A 21,016-nucleotide genomic window follows, 5' to 3' on the forward strand; every position below is an offset into this window, starting at 1 on the left:
GGAAACTCAGAGCTGGTGATTATCTAAACAAGGCGGAAGATTCTAGGATGCAGGAGGCCGCTACAGGGATGAGAGCCACAAAGGGTGATGGTTACAGAGACAGGGTCCAAGACAAAGAGAATGAGGAGGGTAAAGAGAAGGTGGGGTGGGTCTATGAGAAATGGTGGGAGCAAGGGAGGAGGTGTGGGCTGTTTGTGAGAGAGAGAGACAGGGAGAGAGAGCTTTAAAATTTAGATGGCACAGCTCATAATCTAAAACACAGTGATATCAGTTCATAGAGGTTCAAGCTGCTGGATAAATCATTCTTAGATTTCTAATCTTACAAAATTACATAAAAATCACTCTGCTGTATAAACAATATGTTATTGTCATTAAAAACTCATTTGCCAGTGGTAAAACTTTTTGGCATTTTGTATCACATTCTATACTCAGAGAAGCATATAAATTGCAGAAATAATGACAGGATAGCTTTGGGATATGATTCTTCTATCTATTTCTGGAAGCAGAATTCCAGCCTGATGCTCAGTTACATAATCTGAATTGTATCCAGCCTTCATTTTGAAATAATTTTTCCCAAAGCATGACAAATAAAAATCATTCTCACCGCTGTTTCCTGCTACACAGTTTACTCATCGATTAGCTGGCCTTCTGGAGAACACTTACCACAGATGAAACAGGTCGTCTTCAGAATTTCTTCCTTTTTCTGTTTTTCACTTCTGAGATCAGCAAAGGTGTCAATGATAACACCGAAAATCAAATTAAGGACGATGATGATGACAATGAAAAAGAAGAGGAGATCGTAGACCACTCGGGCAGCAAACAAGGGCTCCTGAAATACAAATTTAAAAATACATGTGTCACCCATCCACATCTTCGAAGCATGTGGATTCAGTACATCGTCTGGTACAGAGAACACATTTGTGCTTGCAGAATGAATAGAAGTAGTGATGCACGTTGGAAAAAGCAAGTAGAACTCACTTACGATCTTTATTTTAAGTGTCAACTGCCCCGCCGATTCCCAGAGCCCCTTCCATTTCACCAGGGCTGACGTACTTTTCTCTCAGTGCAGGGATTTACCTTTCTCTATAAACCACTTTACTATGCCATTCTGCTAACAGCATTTTGGCACAGCAGGCCCCTGTTCCAGACGCTCCCCAAGAGGTAGTTAAATACCAGTCCCAAAGGCCAGAAGTCAGGGAGCTGAACAGGACCCAGTGATTTGTCAGTTTCCGGAGCACGTTAGTTCTCACAGGGTCAAGTGCAAACAATGCACGCTTACATCTCCCTGCTGAGCAGCACTGAAATACACTTAGCGACTGGGCAATCCAGTTGCTCCACAGATGCAGGACCTGGGCTTAGGACGTTAGACGACTCGACGACATGCTACAGCTGGCCTCTTGGAGAACTAAGATCCGTCGTGCTCCAAAATTGTGCAATTCCTGGGAGACTTTTCTGCCTTGCCATTTTAACAGAGGAAATCCTGTTAGAATTTGTTTAAGGTTTAGATTCACCATGGATCAGTAACAGAGCCTACTCCTATGCAGAAGTGAAGAGTAAATCTTTGTGCTTGGGAAACCCAGTAGAGAAGAGACAGCCTCACTTTTGCTACTCCTGCAACAGTGAACCCCTGTATAAAGTCACAGCCAAGCTTTGGTAACTGTAACACAACACACAGGTGAGACATGGGAACACTGCATAACCCTACTGCCACGCATAGATTTTTTTTAGAACATTATATATTTCTATGCAATACTAGTATGCAATTAATTGGTTTTAATGGTTATACCATTACATGTTAATCACATATGTGTACTTCAGAAAATTGCAAGAAAATGGAATTAAAATATAATTTTATTTGGGTGCAATTTTTTTTGAAATTCCCACATAAAAGGGGAGTGGGTCTGTGGAAAATTCATGAAAAAATGTTTATTTAAAAAAAACTATGTGTGAATTTCAAAGATTTTTTGTACCCAAACAAGCTTATCTTTTCATTTTATTTTCCATGAAATTTTTGAAGCAGCCTTGTAAAATGCACAAGTGTTATCCTGAAACCAAAGCCACACTGCAAATTCTGGTAGGAGAGGTTGAACAGTAATCTGAGTTCTCAGGCTTACATCCTTGGATGGCCTTCTCAGCACGTCCCCGACGCCCCCGCCGTTCCTGAGGCCCTGGTTCAACACCGTGACGATGCACATAAGCAGGGTGTCACAGGTCCTTTCAATTCCATCTTCATATTCCTCCCCAGCTGTCAAAACACACAGAAGTTAAACAGGATAGCAAGCCAGCATTTGGAAATTTACTACTACCTGCTTCCAAGGACATAATTTTTGGAAGTGACATGGCATTTATTTCACCTACTGATTTAGCCATAGAAATAATATCCTAAAATATTTTTTTCTGTAGAGGGAAAAACGGCAAAATGAAGGCATGAGATATCAGAGGGTTCATATTCGCCGCGCACTAATGTAGTCAGAAGGCTGTGATAAAACCTGCTAAAGACAGAACCAAGTCAGCCAGAGGAAAGACCATGCACCGGGAAGCCAGACAGACCTGCCTACAAGTTCTCCTCTGTTTCCGTTGACTGTGGGGCCAGTTACTGAACTTTAACTTCCTCATCTGTACAATGGAGAGGCTGTTTAATGCTTACACCCTTCCAGTGATTCTTCAAGGATTACACACAGAGACTGGTGCACACACTCAGCAGGTGCTTAAATCTTGCAGCAGCTTTTATTATTTCTTTATTGGGGTTACATGTCTAAGCTTTTAAGAATCAATTTGGAGGTACTGATAAGAAATGCAATGTATGTATGCAAAAAAAAATCTACTTAAAAAGTGAAGACAAAACAGTAAAATTCCCAGTCTAATTTTACTTAAAAGTACAGATATCAAAAATTAAACATAATTTTAGTCACCTAAAGTACAGAAAAACTCATATTAAACTAGATGCTTAAAATCAGGAATTCCTAATATTGGTAAATGAACTGAAGTGGATTTTTGTCAGTACAAGGTTAGAGAACCACCGTGGAATTGAATTTTGGGACTGTGCAGCCAGCTTGTGTGATGAGACATGAGTGTAAAATTAACAACAAGACCAAGCACACAAGAGAAGCAGTCCAAGTCCATGTACATGACCCACAGCCAACAGCCTGTTTAGTACTTTGCTATGAAAAGGCTGAATTTCCTGTTCTGAGATGACTTTAACATCATGTGGCTGAGGGATTCTGATATTTTTACTTTGCTCACTCTTTTATACTCCTAGATTTACTTACTTATTTGAAAGGCAGAGTTATAGAGAGAGACAGAGAGACAGAGACAGATCTTCCATCCCCTGTTTCACTCCCGCTATGGTCACAACAGATAAGGCTGGGCCAGGCTGAAGCCAGGAGGCTGGAGCTCCATCCAGGGCTCCTACAGGGGTGGCAGGGACCCAAGTCCTTGGACCATATTCTGCTGACGTCTCAGGAGCATCAGAAGGGAGCTACATCAGAAGTGGAACAACCGGAGCTTAAACCAGCACTCTGATGTGGGATGCTGCTTCACAGGCAGAGGTTTGACCTGTTGTGCCACAGCGCTGACCCCAAGTTTGCTCAGCGCTTTTTTAAACATGCTGGGCTACACCTTAACATAAGGGCTGAAGTCAGGGCTCGACGGTCACAAAATGCAGCATCAAAGATATGGGCAGAATCTGTGATCCCTGACCTTAAAGCAGAGCCAAGGAACATTCCGATTTGGAAAGGGAGAGAAGAACCGCTTTTGGAGGCAGAGGGTGTAGGGAAGAGGTGAGGCTTGTGGTGGCTGCAGCTGGAGCAGGACAGACAAGGAAGCCAGATACAAGAGTGGAGAAGGCTCTGCTGTCCCCCGCTTGCTGGGTTCCAGCACATGGGGTGTGTGCATGCCTGGCAGGGGTCGGGGGGTGGGGATTCCAACATGATGGCTAGGAAGAATGCAAAGCAGAAGAGCCGAACTGTGTAAGAGAGTAGAAAGAATTTTTAAAGAGAATCATGGTTTTCCAATAGTGACATCATGTGGAGTATATTTACCTGTCGTTTTGTCATGGTGAGACTTTCAATCAAACAATCTTACATTTATTCATTCAGGAACTACTGGTCATGTCACAACAAATGTGACTGATTAACTGACAGATAAATCAGGATATAGAAGCCACAGGAACATGTTCCTATCTCTCCCCAAGAATTTGGAAATGAGGTTGCTTCTCACTAAGAAGAAAGCTAGTAAAATGCACACACAATTCATGTGATTAACAACTACAGATTGGACGCAAATAAAAATGAGAATTGGCTTTCTTTGTGGCATAAGAACAGGGGTCTATGCTAACAGTTGTCCAGCGATTCCCTCAACAGTAATCAGTGCACAGGCATCCTGGTTTTACACAGGAACTTCTATGAGCTTCACACAAAAAATCCTACTTCCAATATGAAGACCTCCAGGCCTTCAGGTTGGAAGTCAGGCCCTGAGTTGGGACAAATTCATCTAGGTAAATGGCACCTTATGGCTACCTGTATAACCAGCTGGTCCTCCCCCAAGTCCTATCTGCCTTATTCACTGAACCAACAACTACTGGGCTAGGTGCTAGGTATACAGGTGGGAAAGACGGAGGTGTCCCAGTCTACGGGAAAGTTGGGATTCCAGAACAGGAGAGTGAGCGGATGAATGAAGGCCGTGCAGGGCCATGGGCTGCTACAGAGGCATGACGGATGGCCATCTCCCCGACTGGGGTGCTAGGTGCTGAGCTGAGTGTGGAGAGAAGGCCACGCACGGCCAGTAAACGAGTGCAGGAGTCTTTCCTGGCAGATAAGATGGGCTGAACAAAGACACGAGGCAAGCACGCATAGGTGTGTTGAGGCACTGGAGGTGGATGGCGATGGCTGGGCCTCTGGCACGTGCACAGCAGTGTGGCAGACACAGAGAGGACGGCAGGGAGCAGTTCATGGAGTGGCTGAAGAGTTTAAACTGCTTGCCGAGAGCCACCGGACAGCTTTCATCAGGGCAAGCAGGTTTGCAATCTAGCTGGTGAAGCAGATGAGATACAACATGTACAAGATGCAGAAGTGCAGCCAAGAGATCAAAACAGGGAGACAGCATTTCATACCAGTGTGAATCAGAGCGTGGTCCTGTAATTAATGTGGAGTCGGAGTTTGCTTGAATAGTTAGTGACCTAGACTTGAGTAGAGCGGCATGTCACGTGGCATGGGTGGAGATGCCGAGAGGTAGAGAAATGCGTGCTTGTGTGATGAACAGCAAACAAAGCAGCAGGTACAGCTGCAGGGAGTCTAGGTGTTACTGGGCAGGTCTTGGGGCATTGTGGGAAGCTGAGCAAGGGGCAGAGGGGTTGGGGAACATCAAAGAAATGATTTCTGACAAGTGGGAGAGTGGGGGTAGGTCAGATGCAGTAGAAGCAGCATGTGTGGAGGTGGAGAGACCACTCGGGAAGCCTGCTGCGCAGTGAGCCTCCTTCGGGGGAATGGCAGGACACAGGGAAGGGATGACACGAGGCAGCTGATGGTCTTCAGGTCTGGGGGAGGCAGCTTCACTACCACACTGAGGCGCTCCAGCCAGGGCTGCCTTGGGAAAAGGACACTCCCATCAGACTGAGGACAAGGCCACTCAGAGGGGGAACTGGGTGCAGGCTGCTTTGATACAGGAAAGAAACAATCTCAGATGATTCTTAACGCTTGTAAGGTTGAGAAAGTAAGAAAACGTTTAAAAATTTCAGACCGGACAACAGAGCTGGGAGAATACTGCGATCCAAGGGGTAGAAACGACCCCAAGCAGTGACGAAACAACACAAGGGTCAAAGGCAGCGGGGAGAAACGATCACCGGAGTTATAGCTGAGGCCATCAGGAAACAAGAGGAAGAAGGTCAACAGTGAAGGAGAAGACAGGCCACAGGGAAACAGCAGGAGAAAGCCCAGGCAGGCTGACTGACAGGGCAACGCGGTGGTGAAGGAAGAGGGAACGGCAGAATCCAGAGGGAGTTCCAACGGGGACCCAGGAGTGCCTGTAGCACAGCAGAGCAGACGGCAGCAGGAAAGGATTTCAGATGCAAGAACAACGGCTCAGCGGACAGTGGCCAAGCAGTAGCGACAAAAGCAGCGGTGGTTTTAAAAGAAGCCAGAGAGCGCGGCTGTTTACAAACCTAAGGAGAGAGGAGCGAACTTTTCATATGAGGATACTCCAAACAATGACATGTGCACACAGAGAGAACAGGGCTTCGTACCAAGCGGGCACTCACCGAATTCCAGCTTAGCACGGTCATCACTACCACTGACAGGTGACTGCAAAAGCCCTACGAGAGGGCATGGTTTCAGTATCATCAACAACTCTGTGGGTGAGCAATGTTAAGGTCAATGACCCACGCTCAGCTGACTATTGGTAACTCTTTCCCTAGTATATTAGAATTTCCCCTGAAATACTGGTAATTGTTTCATAGTACAATGAAAGGTGTTTCCTACGAAGGAAAGAATAACAATGTCAATTCTATTGGCTGTCAAATGGTTCCCTTTCAATGAGCTATCAGCCTAGAGTTTTTTTAATACTGGCCATGTTTGAATAAGAGTCTATAAAAATGACATTTCCCAGAGTGTGTTGGCTTTCCATGCCTGAAATACTCTCATGGGCTTTTCAGCCAGATCTGAATGCCTTTAGGGCTGATTCTGAGGCCAGAGTGCTGTTTAGGACATCCACCATTCCATGAATCTGCTGAGTATCTCGCTTCCCATGTTGGATCACTCTCCCCTTTATTTATTCTATCGGTTAGTATTAGCAGGTACTAGACTTGTTTATGTGCTCCCTTTGACTCTTAGTCCTTTCATTACGATCAATTGTGAACTGAAATTGATCACTTGGACTAGTGAGATGGCATTGTACATGCCACCTTGATTGGATTGAATTGGAGTCCCCTGGTATATTTCTAACTCTACCATTTGGGGCAAGTCAGCTTGAGCATGTCCCAAATTGTACATCTCTTCCCTCTCTTATTCCTACTCTTATGTTTAACAGGGATCATATTTCAGTTAAATTTCAACATTTAAGAATAACTGTGTATTAATTACAGAATTAAACCAGTCATATTAAGTAGAACAGACAAAAAAAAAAAAAAACTACTAAGAGGGATAAAGCCAACACACTCTGGCAAAAAAAAAAAAAAAAAAAAAAAAAAACCCTAAATGAAAGATCTCTGTGAGTGAGATCCCAGTGGAAAGAACAGGTCATCAAAGAAGGAGGTACCTTTCTCTGAAGGGAGGAGAGAACCTCCACTTTGAATATGACCTTGTCTAAACAAGACAAGAGTCGGTGAACTCAAAAGGCTTCCATAGCCTTGGAAACTCATGACTGGTGCATAGGGAGATTACTGATGCCATAAACAGGAGTGTCAATTTGTAAAGTCAACAACAGGAGTCACTGTGCACTTACTCCTCATGTAAGATCTCTGTCCTTAATGTGCTGTACATTGAGACTTAATGCTATAATGAATACTCAAACAGTATATTTCGCTTTGTGTTTCTATGGGGGTGCAAACTGTTGAAATCTTTACTTACTGTATACTAAACTGATCTTCTGTAAAAAAAAAAAAAAAAAAATTATCAATTCCCAACTTGACTCTCACTGGGATTAAACATGACAATAGGTCTGATCTGATTTCATCATCATTTAAAAAATCATCTATTATTTTTCACTTTATGTTTGTGTGGGAGCAAACTGTTGAAATCTTTACTTAATATATGCTAAACTGATCTTCTGTATATAAAGAGAATCGAAAATGAATCCTCTTGTGAATGGAAGGGGAGAGGGAGTGTGAAAGGGGAGGGATGCGGGTGGGAGAGACGATATGGGGGGGAAGCCATTGTAATCCATAAGCCGTACTTTGGAAATTTATATTCATTAAATAAAAGTTAAAAAAAATGTAAAAAAATTAATAAATTTTTTAAAAGTTAAAAAAATGACATTTTCAATATTTTTAATAATCAAATTATTTGATAATTTTTATGGTTTCTTGTCGCTCCCCCTCTTCGTGGAGGAACGACACAGGACCCTGCGCCGTTCTTTCGTCTGCTCGGCCCTCCCCGGGTTTGCTGCTGGTTCTTCCCGGGTTGGCTACTATCCCTTCCACCTCCGTGGAAGGGCAGTTCCCCCTGGCCACATTCCCCACTTCCGCAGGGGAGCGGCACACCGCCGGCCGGCTCTCGGGGGGCTGCACAGGTGTTCCTTCAGCTAGATGTTCCCCTTAGATGTTCCTGGTGCATGCCGTCTCTCTCCTCCTTTATAGTCCTCCTCCGCCAATCCTAACTCGGCTGCCCACACGCCGAGTACGCTGCTCTCCTCCAATCAGGAGCAAGTCCTACAGTTTATTAGCTGAACTGGAGGCAGCTGTGTGGAAGCTGTTTACTTCTCTCCCAGCGCCATATTGTGGGAGAGCAGATGCATAGAATAAGTCTTAATTCCAGTAACTCAGTCCAGTCCGGATTGCTCCCCACAGATCCCCCTTTCTTTTTATTTTTGGCGATGATACGCGCCTGTCTTCGGTGTCCCGCGGCACACACTCTGCTCTACTTGCTAGAGTTGCCACAGGCTCTTACAAGTCCTATCAATCAGGCAAACCGAATCCGGGTCCTCTCTTCGCCATGTTGTGAGGAGGTTTTTAGGCGCTGATGCGTGCCTGTGTTCGGTGACCTGCGGCTCACACTCTGGTCGAGCCGCCTGCTGGCGCTTACCACCTTAATTAGGCAGACCGAATCCAAGCCTCCTAATTGTTGTATTGTGGGGGAAGCCTTACTGATGTTAATTCGTGCCTGTCTTCGGTGACCTGCGGCGCATAAGCTGCTAGCCGCCGCAGGTGCTCATCGCCTCACTTAATCAGGCAGACCGAATCCAAGCTTTCTTATTGCCATGTTGAGGGGAGGCCTTTCTATTTCTCTATCTCCGGGCATTCCTATTTCTCCCATTTTACTTCTATCTTCCAGCATTCCTATTTCTCTCATTTTACTTCTAAACTTCTGTTTCTCTTATCCCCGCGACTTTCCGGTGCCCGCCCCGAGGCTGCTTCTCGGCACCCGCCCCGCGGCGGCTTCACGGCTCTGCGCGTCTTCCCGGCGCCTCGCCCCGCCGGCAGGTTCCCGGCTCTGCGCGCACGCTCCGCGGTCTCCATGCACTTCGCACCCGCACCACGGCCTCGCGCCAGCCCCGCGTTCCTTATCTATTCACGCCCCGTGCTCTCTCTGCACGCGGCGGCTTCCGCGAGTCACACAGCGTAGCTTACGTCTCAGCCACTAGTATTCAATCCAAGTTCCCCGGACTAACCTGGCGAATTCCAACCTGGCGGCCCACGTCTCTGGTTCCAGATCTTCGCCTCTTGCTCCCTGGGGTGACTTGAAGAATTCCAAGGTGGCTTACGTTTCCGCCTCGGCCTGCACTCGCGGCTTCATCCTCCCTAACATTTTTCTCTACCCGGTATGTTTCCCTAAGTTTTCTTCCAACAATATTCCTCCCTCATTTCTCCTGGCTTCTCCCCACAGTCCGTATCCGAGTCTAAGTTTCTTCTAGGTTTCACTTTCACTTTCAACCTGCAGTCCGTATCTAAGTCTAAGTTTCTTCTTGCTTTCACTTTAAATCCTAACTTCTTTCCCACAGTCCATATCCGAGTCCAAGCCTCCTCCAGGTTTCACTTTCGCTTTCAATCTCCTAGCTTCCCCGCCATAGTCCGCATCCAAGTCTATGAAAGCTTTCACTTTCGCTTTCAATCCTAACTTCTTTCCCACAGTCCATATCCGAGTCTATGCCTAGGCTTTCAATAGCTTCTTCCGGCACCTAGGCTCTTTGCTAGTCTCTCTCTCCGATATTTTCCACTTCTTCCCGTTTCTTCCCTCCTAAGTTTCCTATCCGAGTCACGGCACCATTATGTCGCTCCCCCTCTTTGTGGAGGAACGACACAGGACCCTGCCTAGGCTTCATATCCGAGTCACGGCACCATTATGTCGCTCCCCCTCTTCGTGGAGGAACGACACAGGACCCTGCGCCGTTCTTTCGTCTGCTCGGCCCTCCCCGGGTTTGCTGCTGGTTCTTCCCGGGTTGGCTACTATCCCTTCCACCTCCGTGGAAGGGCAGTTCCCCCTGGCCGCATTCCCCACTTCCGCAGGGGAACGGCACACCGCCGGCCGGCTCGTCTCGGGGGGCTGCACAGGTGTTCCCTCAGATGTTCCCCTTAGATGTTCCTGGTGCATGCCGTCTCTCTCCTCCTTTATAGTCCTCCTCCGCCAATCCTAACTCGGCTGCCCACACGCCGAGTACGCTGCTCTCCTCCAATCAGGAGCAAGTCCTACAGTTTATTGGTTGAACTGGAGGCAGCTGTGCGGAAGCTGTTTACTTCTCTCCCAGCGCCATATTGTGGGAGAGCAGATGCATAGAATAAGTCTTAATTCCAGTAACTTAGTCCAGTCCGGATTGCTCCCCACAGATCCCCCTTTCTTTTTATTTTTGGCGATGATACGCGCCTGTCTTCGGTGTCCCGCGGCACACACTCTGCTCTACTTGCTAGAGTTGCCACAGGCTCTTACAAGTCCTATCAATCAGGCAAACCGAATCCGGGTCCTCTCTTCGCCATGTTGTGAGGAGGTTTTTAGGCGCTGATGCGTGCCTGTGTTCGGTGCCCCGCAGCGCATGCTCTGCTCTGCCTGCAGGGGCTTACAAGCCCTAACAATCAGGCAAACCGAATCCAAGCCTTCTCATTGCCGTATTGTGGGGGAGGCCTTACTGATGTTAATTCGTGCCTGTCTTCGGTGACCTGCGGCGCATAAGCTGCTAGCTGCCCGCAGGTGCTCATCGTGCTCATCGCCTCACTTAATCAGGCAGACCGAATCCAAGCTCTCACATTGCAGTGTTGTAGGGAGGCCTTTCTATTTCTCTATTTCTCTATCTCCGGGCATTCCTATTTCTCCCATTTTACTTCTATCTTCCAGCATTCCTATTTCTCTCACTTTACTTCTAAACTTCTGTTTCTCTTATCCCTGCGGCTTCCCGGCGTCTCGCCCTGCCGGCAGGCTCCGCCCCGAGGCTATTTCTCCGCGGCTTTCCGGCTGAGCCGCTTCAGCCCGCTTCTCTCTCATCTGCGCGGCTCGGCTTTGCGCGGCTCGGCTTTGCGCGCACACTCCGCGGTCTCACACTTAACCCTTTCGCGTCTGAACCACGGCCTCGCGCCAGCCCCCCTCCCTATCTATTCACGCCCCGTGCTCTCTCTGCACGCGGCGGCTTCCGCGAGTCACACAGCGTAGCTTACGTGTCCGCCACTAGCATTCAATCTAAGTTCCCCGGGCTAGCCTGGCGAATTCAACCCAGCGTACGTCTCCGCCCCACGGTTTGGCTTCCCGTCCTTTGCTCCCCGGGCTAATCAGACGGATCCCAATCTGGCTTACGTTTCAGCTTCTGGTTTCAACTTTTCGCCCCCTATTCCCGGGCTAACTTGAGAATCCCAAAGTGGCTTTCGTTTCCGCCTTGGCCTGCCCCCCACGGCTTCAATTTCCCTAACATTTTTCTCTACCCGGTATGTTTCCCCAAGCTTTCCTCCAACAATATTCCTCCCTCATTTATCCTGGCCTCTCCCCACAGTCCGCGTCCGAGTCTGTTTGTTCTAGCTTTCACTTTCGCTTTCGACCTTAGAGATTTCTCCCAGCTTCCCCCCGTAGTCCGTATCTGAGTCTATGCCTAGGCTTTCAATAGCTTCTTCCGGTACCTTTTTCGTCCGGCTTTTCCCTAGGCTGTTTGCTAGTCTCTCTCTCCGGTATTTTCCCTAGGCTGTTTGCTAGTCTCTCTCTCCGATATTTTCCCAGTTCTTCCCGTTTCTTCCCTCCTAAGTTTTTTTATCCGTCCTAGGTTTCCTATCCGTCCTAGGTTTCCTATCCGAGTCAGGTTTCCTATCCGAGTCACGGCACCATTATGTCGCTCCCCCTCTTCGTGGAGGAACGACACAGGACCCTGCGCCGTTCTTTCGTCTGCTCGGCCCTCCCCGGGTTTGCTGCTGGTTCTTCCCGGGTTGGCTACTATCCCTTCCACCTCCGTGGAAGGGCAGTTCCCCCTGGCCACATTCCCCACTTCCGCAGGGGAGCGGCACACCGCCGGCCGGCTCTCGGGGGGCTGCACAGGTGTTCCTTCAGCTAGATGTTCCCCTTAGATGTTCCTGGTGCATGCCGTCTCTCTCCTCCTTTATAGTCCTCCTCCGCCAATCCTAACTCGGCTGCCCACACGCCGAGTACGCTGCTCTCCTCCAATCAGGAGCAAGTCCTACAGTTTATTAGCTGAACTGGAGGCAGCTGTGTGGAAGCTGTTTACTTCTCTCCCAGCGCCATATTGTGGGAGAGCAGATGCATAGAATAAGTCTTAATTCCAGTAACTCAGTCCAGTCCGGGCTGCTCCCCACAGTTTCTGAGAAAGTAAGAGATTGACACAGACACATTTGAAACTCTAAGTGCAGCTGAAAACTTCTGGTTTGTTAGTCTTGTGCTTTAATTATAATCAGTTCATTATGGAAATGCAGATTTAAACTATTTTCACCAGGAAAAAAATTCTAAAATCACTGGTACCCCGTGGGAAGCCAGAAAGCATAAGGCACGAGGCTGACTCACTGGGGATGCCCACCCACCAATCCTCCCCACTAAAGTAAAACACCAAAACACGATACATTTGAATTGCTCATAAATGCTAAACGCCCATGAACTTCCGCCTTTTTGTCTGTACATTAACCTGATTTTTGCATACAAAATAATTGTGATTATATTTTTATAAACTGTCTCAAAAGGCCCTGCTTTTCTAGAAAAGTCAGGTTGGCCATTTATATATATATATATATATATATATATATATATATATATATATATATATATATATGAGTTATTTTTGTCCAGGAATCAGGGAGGTCTTGCAGCAAATGAAATAAAAAGAGGTATTTTTTGGCTGTTTGTTAAAACCACAGCTGGTTGCCAGCTGCCATGTGAATTTTCGGCTGCTGGGACAATGACCTCACCTGCTTCGGCAGGGTCCTTTACTGGAAGCTGGTGGCTCTGCCTTCCAGTCACCACGAGCCTTGTAGCCTTGTCATTATGCTGCTGTGTGTGTCGGGGCCTTTTGTAATGGCGGCCTGCTGTCCACAAGGGAACACACCCAGGCTGTCACAAATGCACACTAGGGCTTGCAAATTAAAATTTAATCCTGGTCTTCGACATAGAGAAGTTATTTTTACATCTAAGTGACACTTGCTGCACGACACACACCAGGTTCTACCTTTCACTCACATTTTGCAATTATATTTACACAGCCAAAATGTAAACGCAGCATGGGCTAGGAGATCGAATCCACAGAATTTTCCATCAGATGAGCCTTATCACTTACCAAGTCAACTAGCACAGGGTACATGAATACAGATAGTCTTGCGTCTTTAATTCTGATCTAGGAATAATCTCTCATGGTGAGAAGCTATGGCCACACACTGCTGGCTCCCAACAGCGTCTCTGACACTCCTTCACACGCCAGCTGTTATCTATGCCTTCTTCCCTACTCTCACTGCTGCCCTCCCAACACCCTTCCCATTTCTTCCCTCAACTCCTATCACTGCTGGAGCCCAGAAAGACAGCCCTTGCCTCTGGGGCAGCATACCTTGGGAGGGGAAGAACTGTGCTCATCTGCCCACAGAGAAAGGGAAGCTGTGTTCTTTGTACAATATGCTAAGTGAATACCAGGTTGTGGAAGCTTCCATGGGAAGCCTTCTATGAGTTTGTATTTGGCACTATAAACTAATATCCAAACAGAGAGGAGTCTCTCACCCTTAACATTGTTAATGTTTGGGCCTGGAGATTCTCTGTGCATGCAGGGTGTTCAGCGGCCCCCCTGGCCTCTACCCACAGGTTGCCAGCAGTGCCCCTCTCCAAGGTGTGACAATCAACCCCATCTCCAGCACTGCCAAGTGTCCCTGGGGAGTAGGAGAGGGGGTAGAATCAACTCGAGTTCATAAATATGCAACACTAAAGAGATGAGATGGCCTTTAGTAGACAGCATGCTTCAAGAAATCTACCTAAAGAAACTCAGTGAAAGACAATGTGACAGGCAGAATTTTAACAGTGATTTTTTCCCTTCCTCTACTATTTTATAAGTTCCATGAGGGCTAGGATCATATTTGTTTATTCAACATTTTGTCCTTAACACCTAGCATGGTGGCTGGCCCATAGCACATTTGTGTCCACCACAAATACAAGGGGACTTCCAAAACAGTGGAAAATGCTAAGTGATAAAATTCACCTGACAGCAAATTCTGTGGATCTGATCTTGACATCCTGGCCACATAAATTTAACTGCAAAATCAGAGTGAAAGCTAGAAAAGGTAAAGAAGGTGTTTGTGGGGCACGAAGTATCACTTAGATTTAAAAACGACTTCTCGTCTAAAACAAGGGCTAAATTTTAATTTGCAAGCCATAGGGTGCAGGTGTACAGCCAGAGTGTGTTCCTGATAGCACGCTGCCATTATGAAAGGCCCCGACATACACAGCAGCATCGGCTGAAGTGCCAGCTCTGCTCCTCAGTCCATCGTCCTGCCCACGGACACCCCGGGAGAGAGCAGGTGATGGAGCAAGCAGCTAATTGGAGTTACTGGCTCCTTGCTTCCACTCCAGCCCACACCCCACCATTGCAAGCATTTGTGGCGTCAGCTCAGTGGATATGAGCTCTTTCTATGGATCTTTGCCTTTTTCTCTCCCTGCCTTTCAACTAAACAAAATTTAAAGTTTTTTAAAGCCAATTACAGTTAAAGTTATTTGCTTTAAAATGAAGGATATCATTTTTAAGTAACATTTAGACATTGAAGACCAATGCAGGCACAGGGTCACTACACTTGAGACCAAGCTGTTAAAATATTTGTGTTAACAAGAAAGTAAACTTTTAATGTATTATTTCCCATATTCTTTTAAGAAGAAAGAAAGTAGAGCTGAAAAGATAATGACAAGTATGAGGGACACTAAGTTGAAATACCAGATGACCAAAAAGACCCCAAAACTATTTAATGTTGCCTGGCTCCTTAAACTATACCCAAATTTTCCAAGTTTGTTTCTGTGACTTTGAAAAACCATGGATTATGGTAGGACAGAAGAGCACCTGTAGACTTGAATTCAAGGATGTGACAAATGATTTGATACCGAGAGAAGATACTGAAGTGGACCACAGTGGAAGAGTGTGGGAAGAAGGAGAGAACAAGAGAAGGTGATGTGCAGTGAGACTGACTAACTGGGAATGTGGCAGATAGCAGGTGACTGGGTTTTGGCAGAGGGGCTTTGATAAACAGTCTCATGATATTTCTTGGAAAAAAAAAAAGAGAGAAACATGGGCTGAATGATTAGCTTGTTTGAGACACATTTCTATGTGGCTGAAGAATCATGCAAAATGTGACCACGACCGTGGTGGTTTCGATCCCTGGCATTGTGGCCGCCGTCCTATACAACCTTTCTAGCCCCTTTAACAGAAACCTTTGAGAGCAGACTTTGGCAAATTTCTTCCTGTAAAACCCAAAGGCAAACATCTTAAGCTCTATGGGCCACATACAGCTTCCACTGCATCTTTTTCTTAAATTGCTTTTAAATGCTGTCATCATGCCTAGGTCAGTGGATATATAAACAGGGAGTAAGATGGATTTCCCTACGGGACGTACTTTGTCAACCCCTATTCTGGAGCTTATCAAGCCTGTGGGGGACATGAGAGAGAAAAAGCACATTACTTGACAGAACCTGAGGCTCATGGCATGGGGGAACTGCAAGTGACCAGAAACCTAGAGACCCTCTGGTCAGAAAACTCCTAATCTAGTCACTGGGCAAACTGTAAGGTCCTAGAATTATGAGCTGGCAGAAGCATAGAAATAAATGCATGGCTTTATACTTGAAAGCCCAAACTCCCAATTACGTGAGTACAGGGTGGGTATTTAAGGCTTGACAGCCGAACCAGTGAAGAATGGCATTTTACCCGAGAGTCAGCCAAATATGGGTCAAGACTGTAACGTGATTCCAAATTCCACTACCCATAATAAGATAATCACTCAGCTGCCTGCCTTGGAGTATTGCACCAAGAGTCGCTGCTGCGGCTGTGAGGAAGGCTGAAGAAACTGGAGGTAACTAAACTGGAGGATGTGCATAACAGGATTTCATAACCTGCAGCGTGTGCTCTCCAAGTCAAGTGAGCTGGTTTTCTACCAGCACTGAGTAGGGGTGCAGGGCTAAGGGAGACGGGAGATGGGGGCAGCTGCTCACAGTGCCCGTGGCTGCTGGGATGGCTTGTGTTCAGTGGTTAATCGTCCCTTGGCTCTTCAGGAATGAAACACATAGCAGAAGGGACCGTGGATCTTCTCTCAAGCAACAGGGCAATATCTCAAGGAGAAAGGCAACTTAGGAGAGAAGGCACTAACACAAAGACCAGGCAAACCGTGTGCTCCCAGATGGAAGCTGGGGGCTCCACCTTACACTGGGCCTCTTCCTTCCCTTATCTTCTCTGACCTTGCTTCTGCCTCTATAGACACGACACATTTACTCCAACTAAATCTACTCCTTTCCAGAAACGACAACTCTTGTACTAATGAAAGACATACATTCCCTAAGTCTCTCCAGGAAGCATCACTCATTTCTAACAGAGTTCATGAAGCATCACCCATTTCACAGAATTCAGGCTCCTGCCACATCCTAAGGGAAGAATTTAGAGTTTAAAACATTATTTCTATATGCATACTTCCATTTGCTCCTATACAGGTAGGGAAAGTTTTATAATTTCCCTCCCCTCCTTCTTCTCTCTCTCTCTCCTTCTCCCTCCCTCCACCCCTCACCCAGTCTCTCTGAACTTAATCTAGAGAATTTGCTTAACATTTCCAACACGTCTACCTACAATCTGCCAGACCCAAGATTATAATCAAGTCTTCTGAGTTGCAATCCCATGTTTCCCCAGACCTTATGTTAACTGCTATACAGTTAAAAGGGACTCCCTTAGTGTGGTTTCCAAGGTAATAATAGAATTTTTAGAAGCACACACCACAGGATAAATTCAGTAGATTCCCATGAACAGCAACAATATCAGAACAAGATAGGGATACAAAAGGACAGATATGAGACTCCTTTTCTAGTTTGGATCCTCCTGGTTCTTTCACCTTCTGTCCACCATGAAATGTCTAGCACAACTCTCTGGGAGGTAACAATATAGCAAAGGAAACATCAGAACTATGAAGCTCATATTGTCTTGGAAGTGCCTTCTACACACCTGTACTGGAAGCTGGTATCGTGGCTGAGCAGTTGTTCTTGTCACACGTCTCCGTCATGGAACTTAAGGTTGTGGTAGGAACCTCGTAATTGCCTAAGACGACACAAAGCAGAGCGGTATTGAGACAAATGTGCAAATGACAAGAAACGAACAAATGATTATAAAGGCATCTAAATTAAAGGCACTTGTACTCAAACTCAGCTGTGCTCCTATGGTTTTTCAGTGGGTTGGTTTGGAACTCTGAACACGGTTTTGCCTACTGAGGCAATTTTATAATTACAGAACAGACTCATGGGCCAACCCACTAAAAGCCTTGTATACCTTCTTTTAAGTGGCTGAGATAAAGTATTAATAACACTGGAGACCTTAACCACTATGTGTAATACGTCTCCACAGCCAAATGTGTTCAGGGTTCTGATCTGGGATGCCAGAAACCCAGGCCCCCAGTGCAGTGACAGTCCCTGGGCTCTAAGGCTCTGGTCTCTACAGCTGAGGTAGGGACTGTGGCTGGTGGCAGCTCTGAAGGTGACATGGGGGCTCCTGGAAACAAGGACAGCCTACAATGACTCCAGGAAGCAAGGCTCTTCTGCCAGATCCCTGCTGTTTCTCCTACTGCTTCCAGGGATCCACCTGCTTGCTGGTGCCTCCAGGAGCAGGATGGAACAGAAAAGAGGAACCCTCCTGGGTTATCTGACTTGTGAGCTGAGACAGAGTTAGAAGTGGCGAATGGAAAAGGGGGCGTAAGTCTCAAGAAGGAGGTCATGTGAGGGGGAGCTGGCCTGGAGTGGGGCTGCTGGAGCCCACTCAAGGAAGGGGCAGCCTCAGACACTACCTCCATCACCATCAGTACTGAGCAGGAGAACGTTCGGAGCACAGGGTCGGAGAGGGAGAGAGGTGGAGTTACTGACAGTGTGCTGGTAGCCTCTGCCCTCTTTGATAGTTACTGAGCCCGGAGCCATGGCCCCGGAGCACCGACAGTCAACAAAGGAGACACAGAGAAGTAGTGATGTAACCACAATGGGAGAGAGAGAGTCAAGTGCAGATTTCTTAAAAATTTCCCTTTTGGAGAGGGAGATGTGAATTCTAGAAGGAAAAACAAAACAAAACAAAACAAAACAAAAACAAAGGTTTTCAGAGAAGGATCCACCTGGAGCTATCACGGGATTGACATGCATGGGACTCGTGAGGCTTGCAGCACCCAGGCAACTCCAAGGGCGATTTGTCTGACCAAAGGCACGCGGGCCAGCAAAGGCCCAGCAGGAATCCTACCGCCAGTGCCTGCCTAATGCGGTGTCTGAACCCAGGGGACAGCCAATCAGAAACGTGGGCACGAGAAGAGAGGCTGGAGGCGGGGAGCCGCCCACTGCTGGGGGCTCCTGCAGCACTGAGTGAGTGGAAGCCAGGCTGAGAAACAGGATGAGGAAGACGGGTGTGCGAGGAGCACTGTCACCCCCGCATTTCAACAGAAACATCCCTTTGAGTCCCGTGGCCTAAGACAAGGACTCCCCAATCACCGAGGCCTGCAGTCTCAGGGGCAGCACCACATCCTCCCGAACCCCCAAAGCCATCTGCAGATCGCCCACCCTCACTGCCCTATGCACCCTGATGCTCTGGCCACTCAGCTCCAGGACGCTCAGCCTCCCCCGCATGTCCCCACCAGCGAGTTTCCTGATTGTGTCTTCCCATTCCCCGAAGAGCTGCATACTCCTGCTCTCCAAATCCACTTGCTTCCTGTGTGTGAGAGCTGCAGGAAGCTCACTCAGGACACAGTCAACTCCGGGAGTGCAGAGTATTCAACACTTGAAAGAGGCAACGTTCTGTGGTACAGAGATACGGCAAAGGTTCCAACATCCACACCGAAGCTCGCTGAGAGGCAGTAAGAGGTGGGACCCTAGGAAGGGACGGGGTCATGAGGAATGAGCCCACTCATGGTTTAATGGGTTATCTCGAGTGGATCTGTTATACAAGCCAGTTTGGCTCCATCTCGCCATGCAACAGCCTCTGCCATGTTGCCAGGATGCAGCAAGAGGGCTCTTGCCTAAGCATAACCTGGTGCCAGGCTCGTGGCTTTCACAGCCTCCAGGACATTATTGTTATTAAATAATAACAAAACATTATTATTGTTAAATAATAAACCTCTGTTCTTTATACATCACTTACTGTCAGGCCATCTGTTATAAGCAACAGAAAATGGATAAAGGCATAATCTACTAAAGCATTATGCAAATAAAAGTGCTGTTCTAGGGTTTCATATCATAAATGCTCTCAATCTATGAAACAAACATTCCCAATGTCAAAAAAAATCAGGTTTAACGTTGTTAGCTGTTCTCATATGCTGCATGGTCTCAGTATTTACAAAAGCTGTATTCAACAACTTTCCATATGAATATGTATAAATATGTTTAGTAAAAGAGCTTGAAATTTTAGGTCTTAGTGTGGCTTATTTTGTAAAAAGAAAGAAGACATTTTTCTGTCTAAGAAAAATGTTTATATTTATGGTATAATTTCCTTCTTAGAGAATACACATATTTACCAGTAGATTCACAAGACAGTAACAACTGCTGACACTTGAGAGTCATAAACTATGATGGTGCAGCTCTGGTCCCTTCTGGACTGAGGAGCTCAGTGTGACCCGGCCTCAGAGCCAGGAAGCAAGCACGGGTGAAGACTAGAGAGCAGACGTTTATGACTCACAGTTCAGTTAGCAGGGAGCTCTGGAGAATTTACATAGGAGCTGGTCCTCCAAAGAGTGATACCTTTAAAATTCTAGAGAAAGTAGCATATAAGTCCAAACAAAACACTGAATAAAGACATGAAATCCAGGAGAGCCTCATGCCTCATAACTTCCCGTCTCTGCACAGGATGTTTCCACTGTGTGCCTGGATCACTCAGACTCACTGCTACATTGAAACAACACTGCTGCTGTGTATCACCAACTTAGTAACTAAGAAAAGCTTGTTAAGGGCAAAAAGGATACTACATATAAGGTGCCTCTAATTAAGCCCACCCCACCCCCCCCTTTTTTTTTTCTTTTTTTGGACAGGCAGAGTTAGACAGTGAGAGAGAGAAACTGAGATATAGGTCTTCCTTCCATTGGTTCACTCCCGAAATGGCCACCATAGCCGGTGCACTGCGCCAATCCAAAGCCAGGAGCCAGGTACTTCCTCCTGGTCTCCCATGCGGGTGCAGGGCCCAAGCACTTGGGCCATCCTCCACTGCCTTCTCGGGCCACAGCAGAAAGCTGGACTGGAAGAGCAGCAACCAGGACAGAATCCGGCGCCCCAACCAGGACTAGAACCCGGGGTGCCAGCGCCACAGGCGGAGGATTAACCTAGTGAGCTGCAGCGCTGGCCAATTAAGCCCTACTTTTAAATTTAGTGATCTGAGGTATCATTTTGTGACTTCCATTCTCTGCGTCCCACAGAGAATTCCCCTAAACAATCCACAAAATGAAGAACTATGGTGTCTACCCAGCACAGTGCAAGGGGTGAGAGGGAGAAGGGAAACAAAGAAGTGTGACTAAAACAGCGACACTAGGGGAAGGGGAACAAAGAAGTCATTAGAAAGCATAACACATTTTAAAAATCTCAAATAACATGGCAAGAATAAGCACTCCCACCACAGGGGTCAGTGAGCAGAGAGGGAGCCTTCTGCCCAGGTAAGAAAAAGAGGCCACAGAGGGATGGATCGGTCCTCTCACTACAGCATTTTGAGCATGGTTTCTAGACCAAAT

At 46.8% G+C, this 21,016-nt stretch overlaps 1 protein-coding gene across 2 annotated transcripts in view; it reads right to left on the bottom strand.

The window, feature by feature from the left end:
• The window catches only part of ITPR2 (inositol 1,4,5-trisphosphate receptor type 2), a 536,947-nt gene that overhangs the window by 62,678 nt on the left and 453,253 nt on the right, over positions 1–21,016 (bottom strand). For both annotated transcript variants that reach the window (XM_051850872.2, XM_051850873.2), the window contains 3 exons: positions 17,284–17,376; positions 2,115–2,245; positions 664–829 (listed from right to left, as the gene is read on the bottom strand). In XM_051850872.2, coding sequence (XP_051706832.1) covers positions 664–829; positions 2,115–2,245; positions 17,284–17,376 — 390 coding nt within the window. The remainder of the gene's footprint in view (positions 1–663; positions 830–2,114; positions 2,246–17,283; positions 17,377–21,016) is intronic.

This window comes from Oryctolagus cuniculus, chromosome 9 (genome assembly GCF_964237555.1).
Source record: "Oryctolagus cuniculus chromosome 9, mOryCun1.1, whole genome shotgun sequence".
NCBI lineage: Eukaryota > Metazoa > Chordata > Mammalia > Lagomorpha > Leporidae > Oryctolagus > Oryctolagus cuniculus.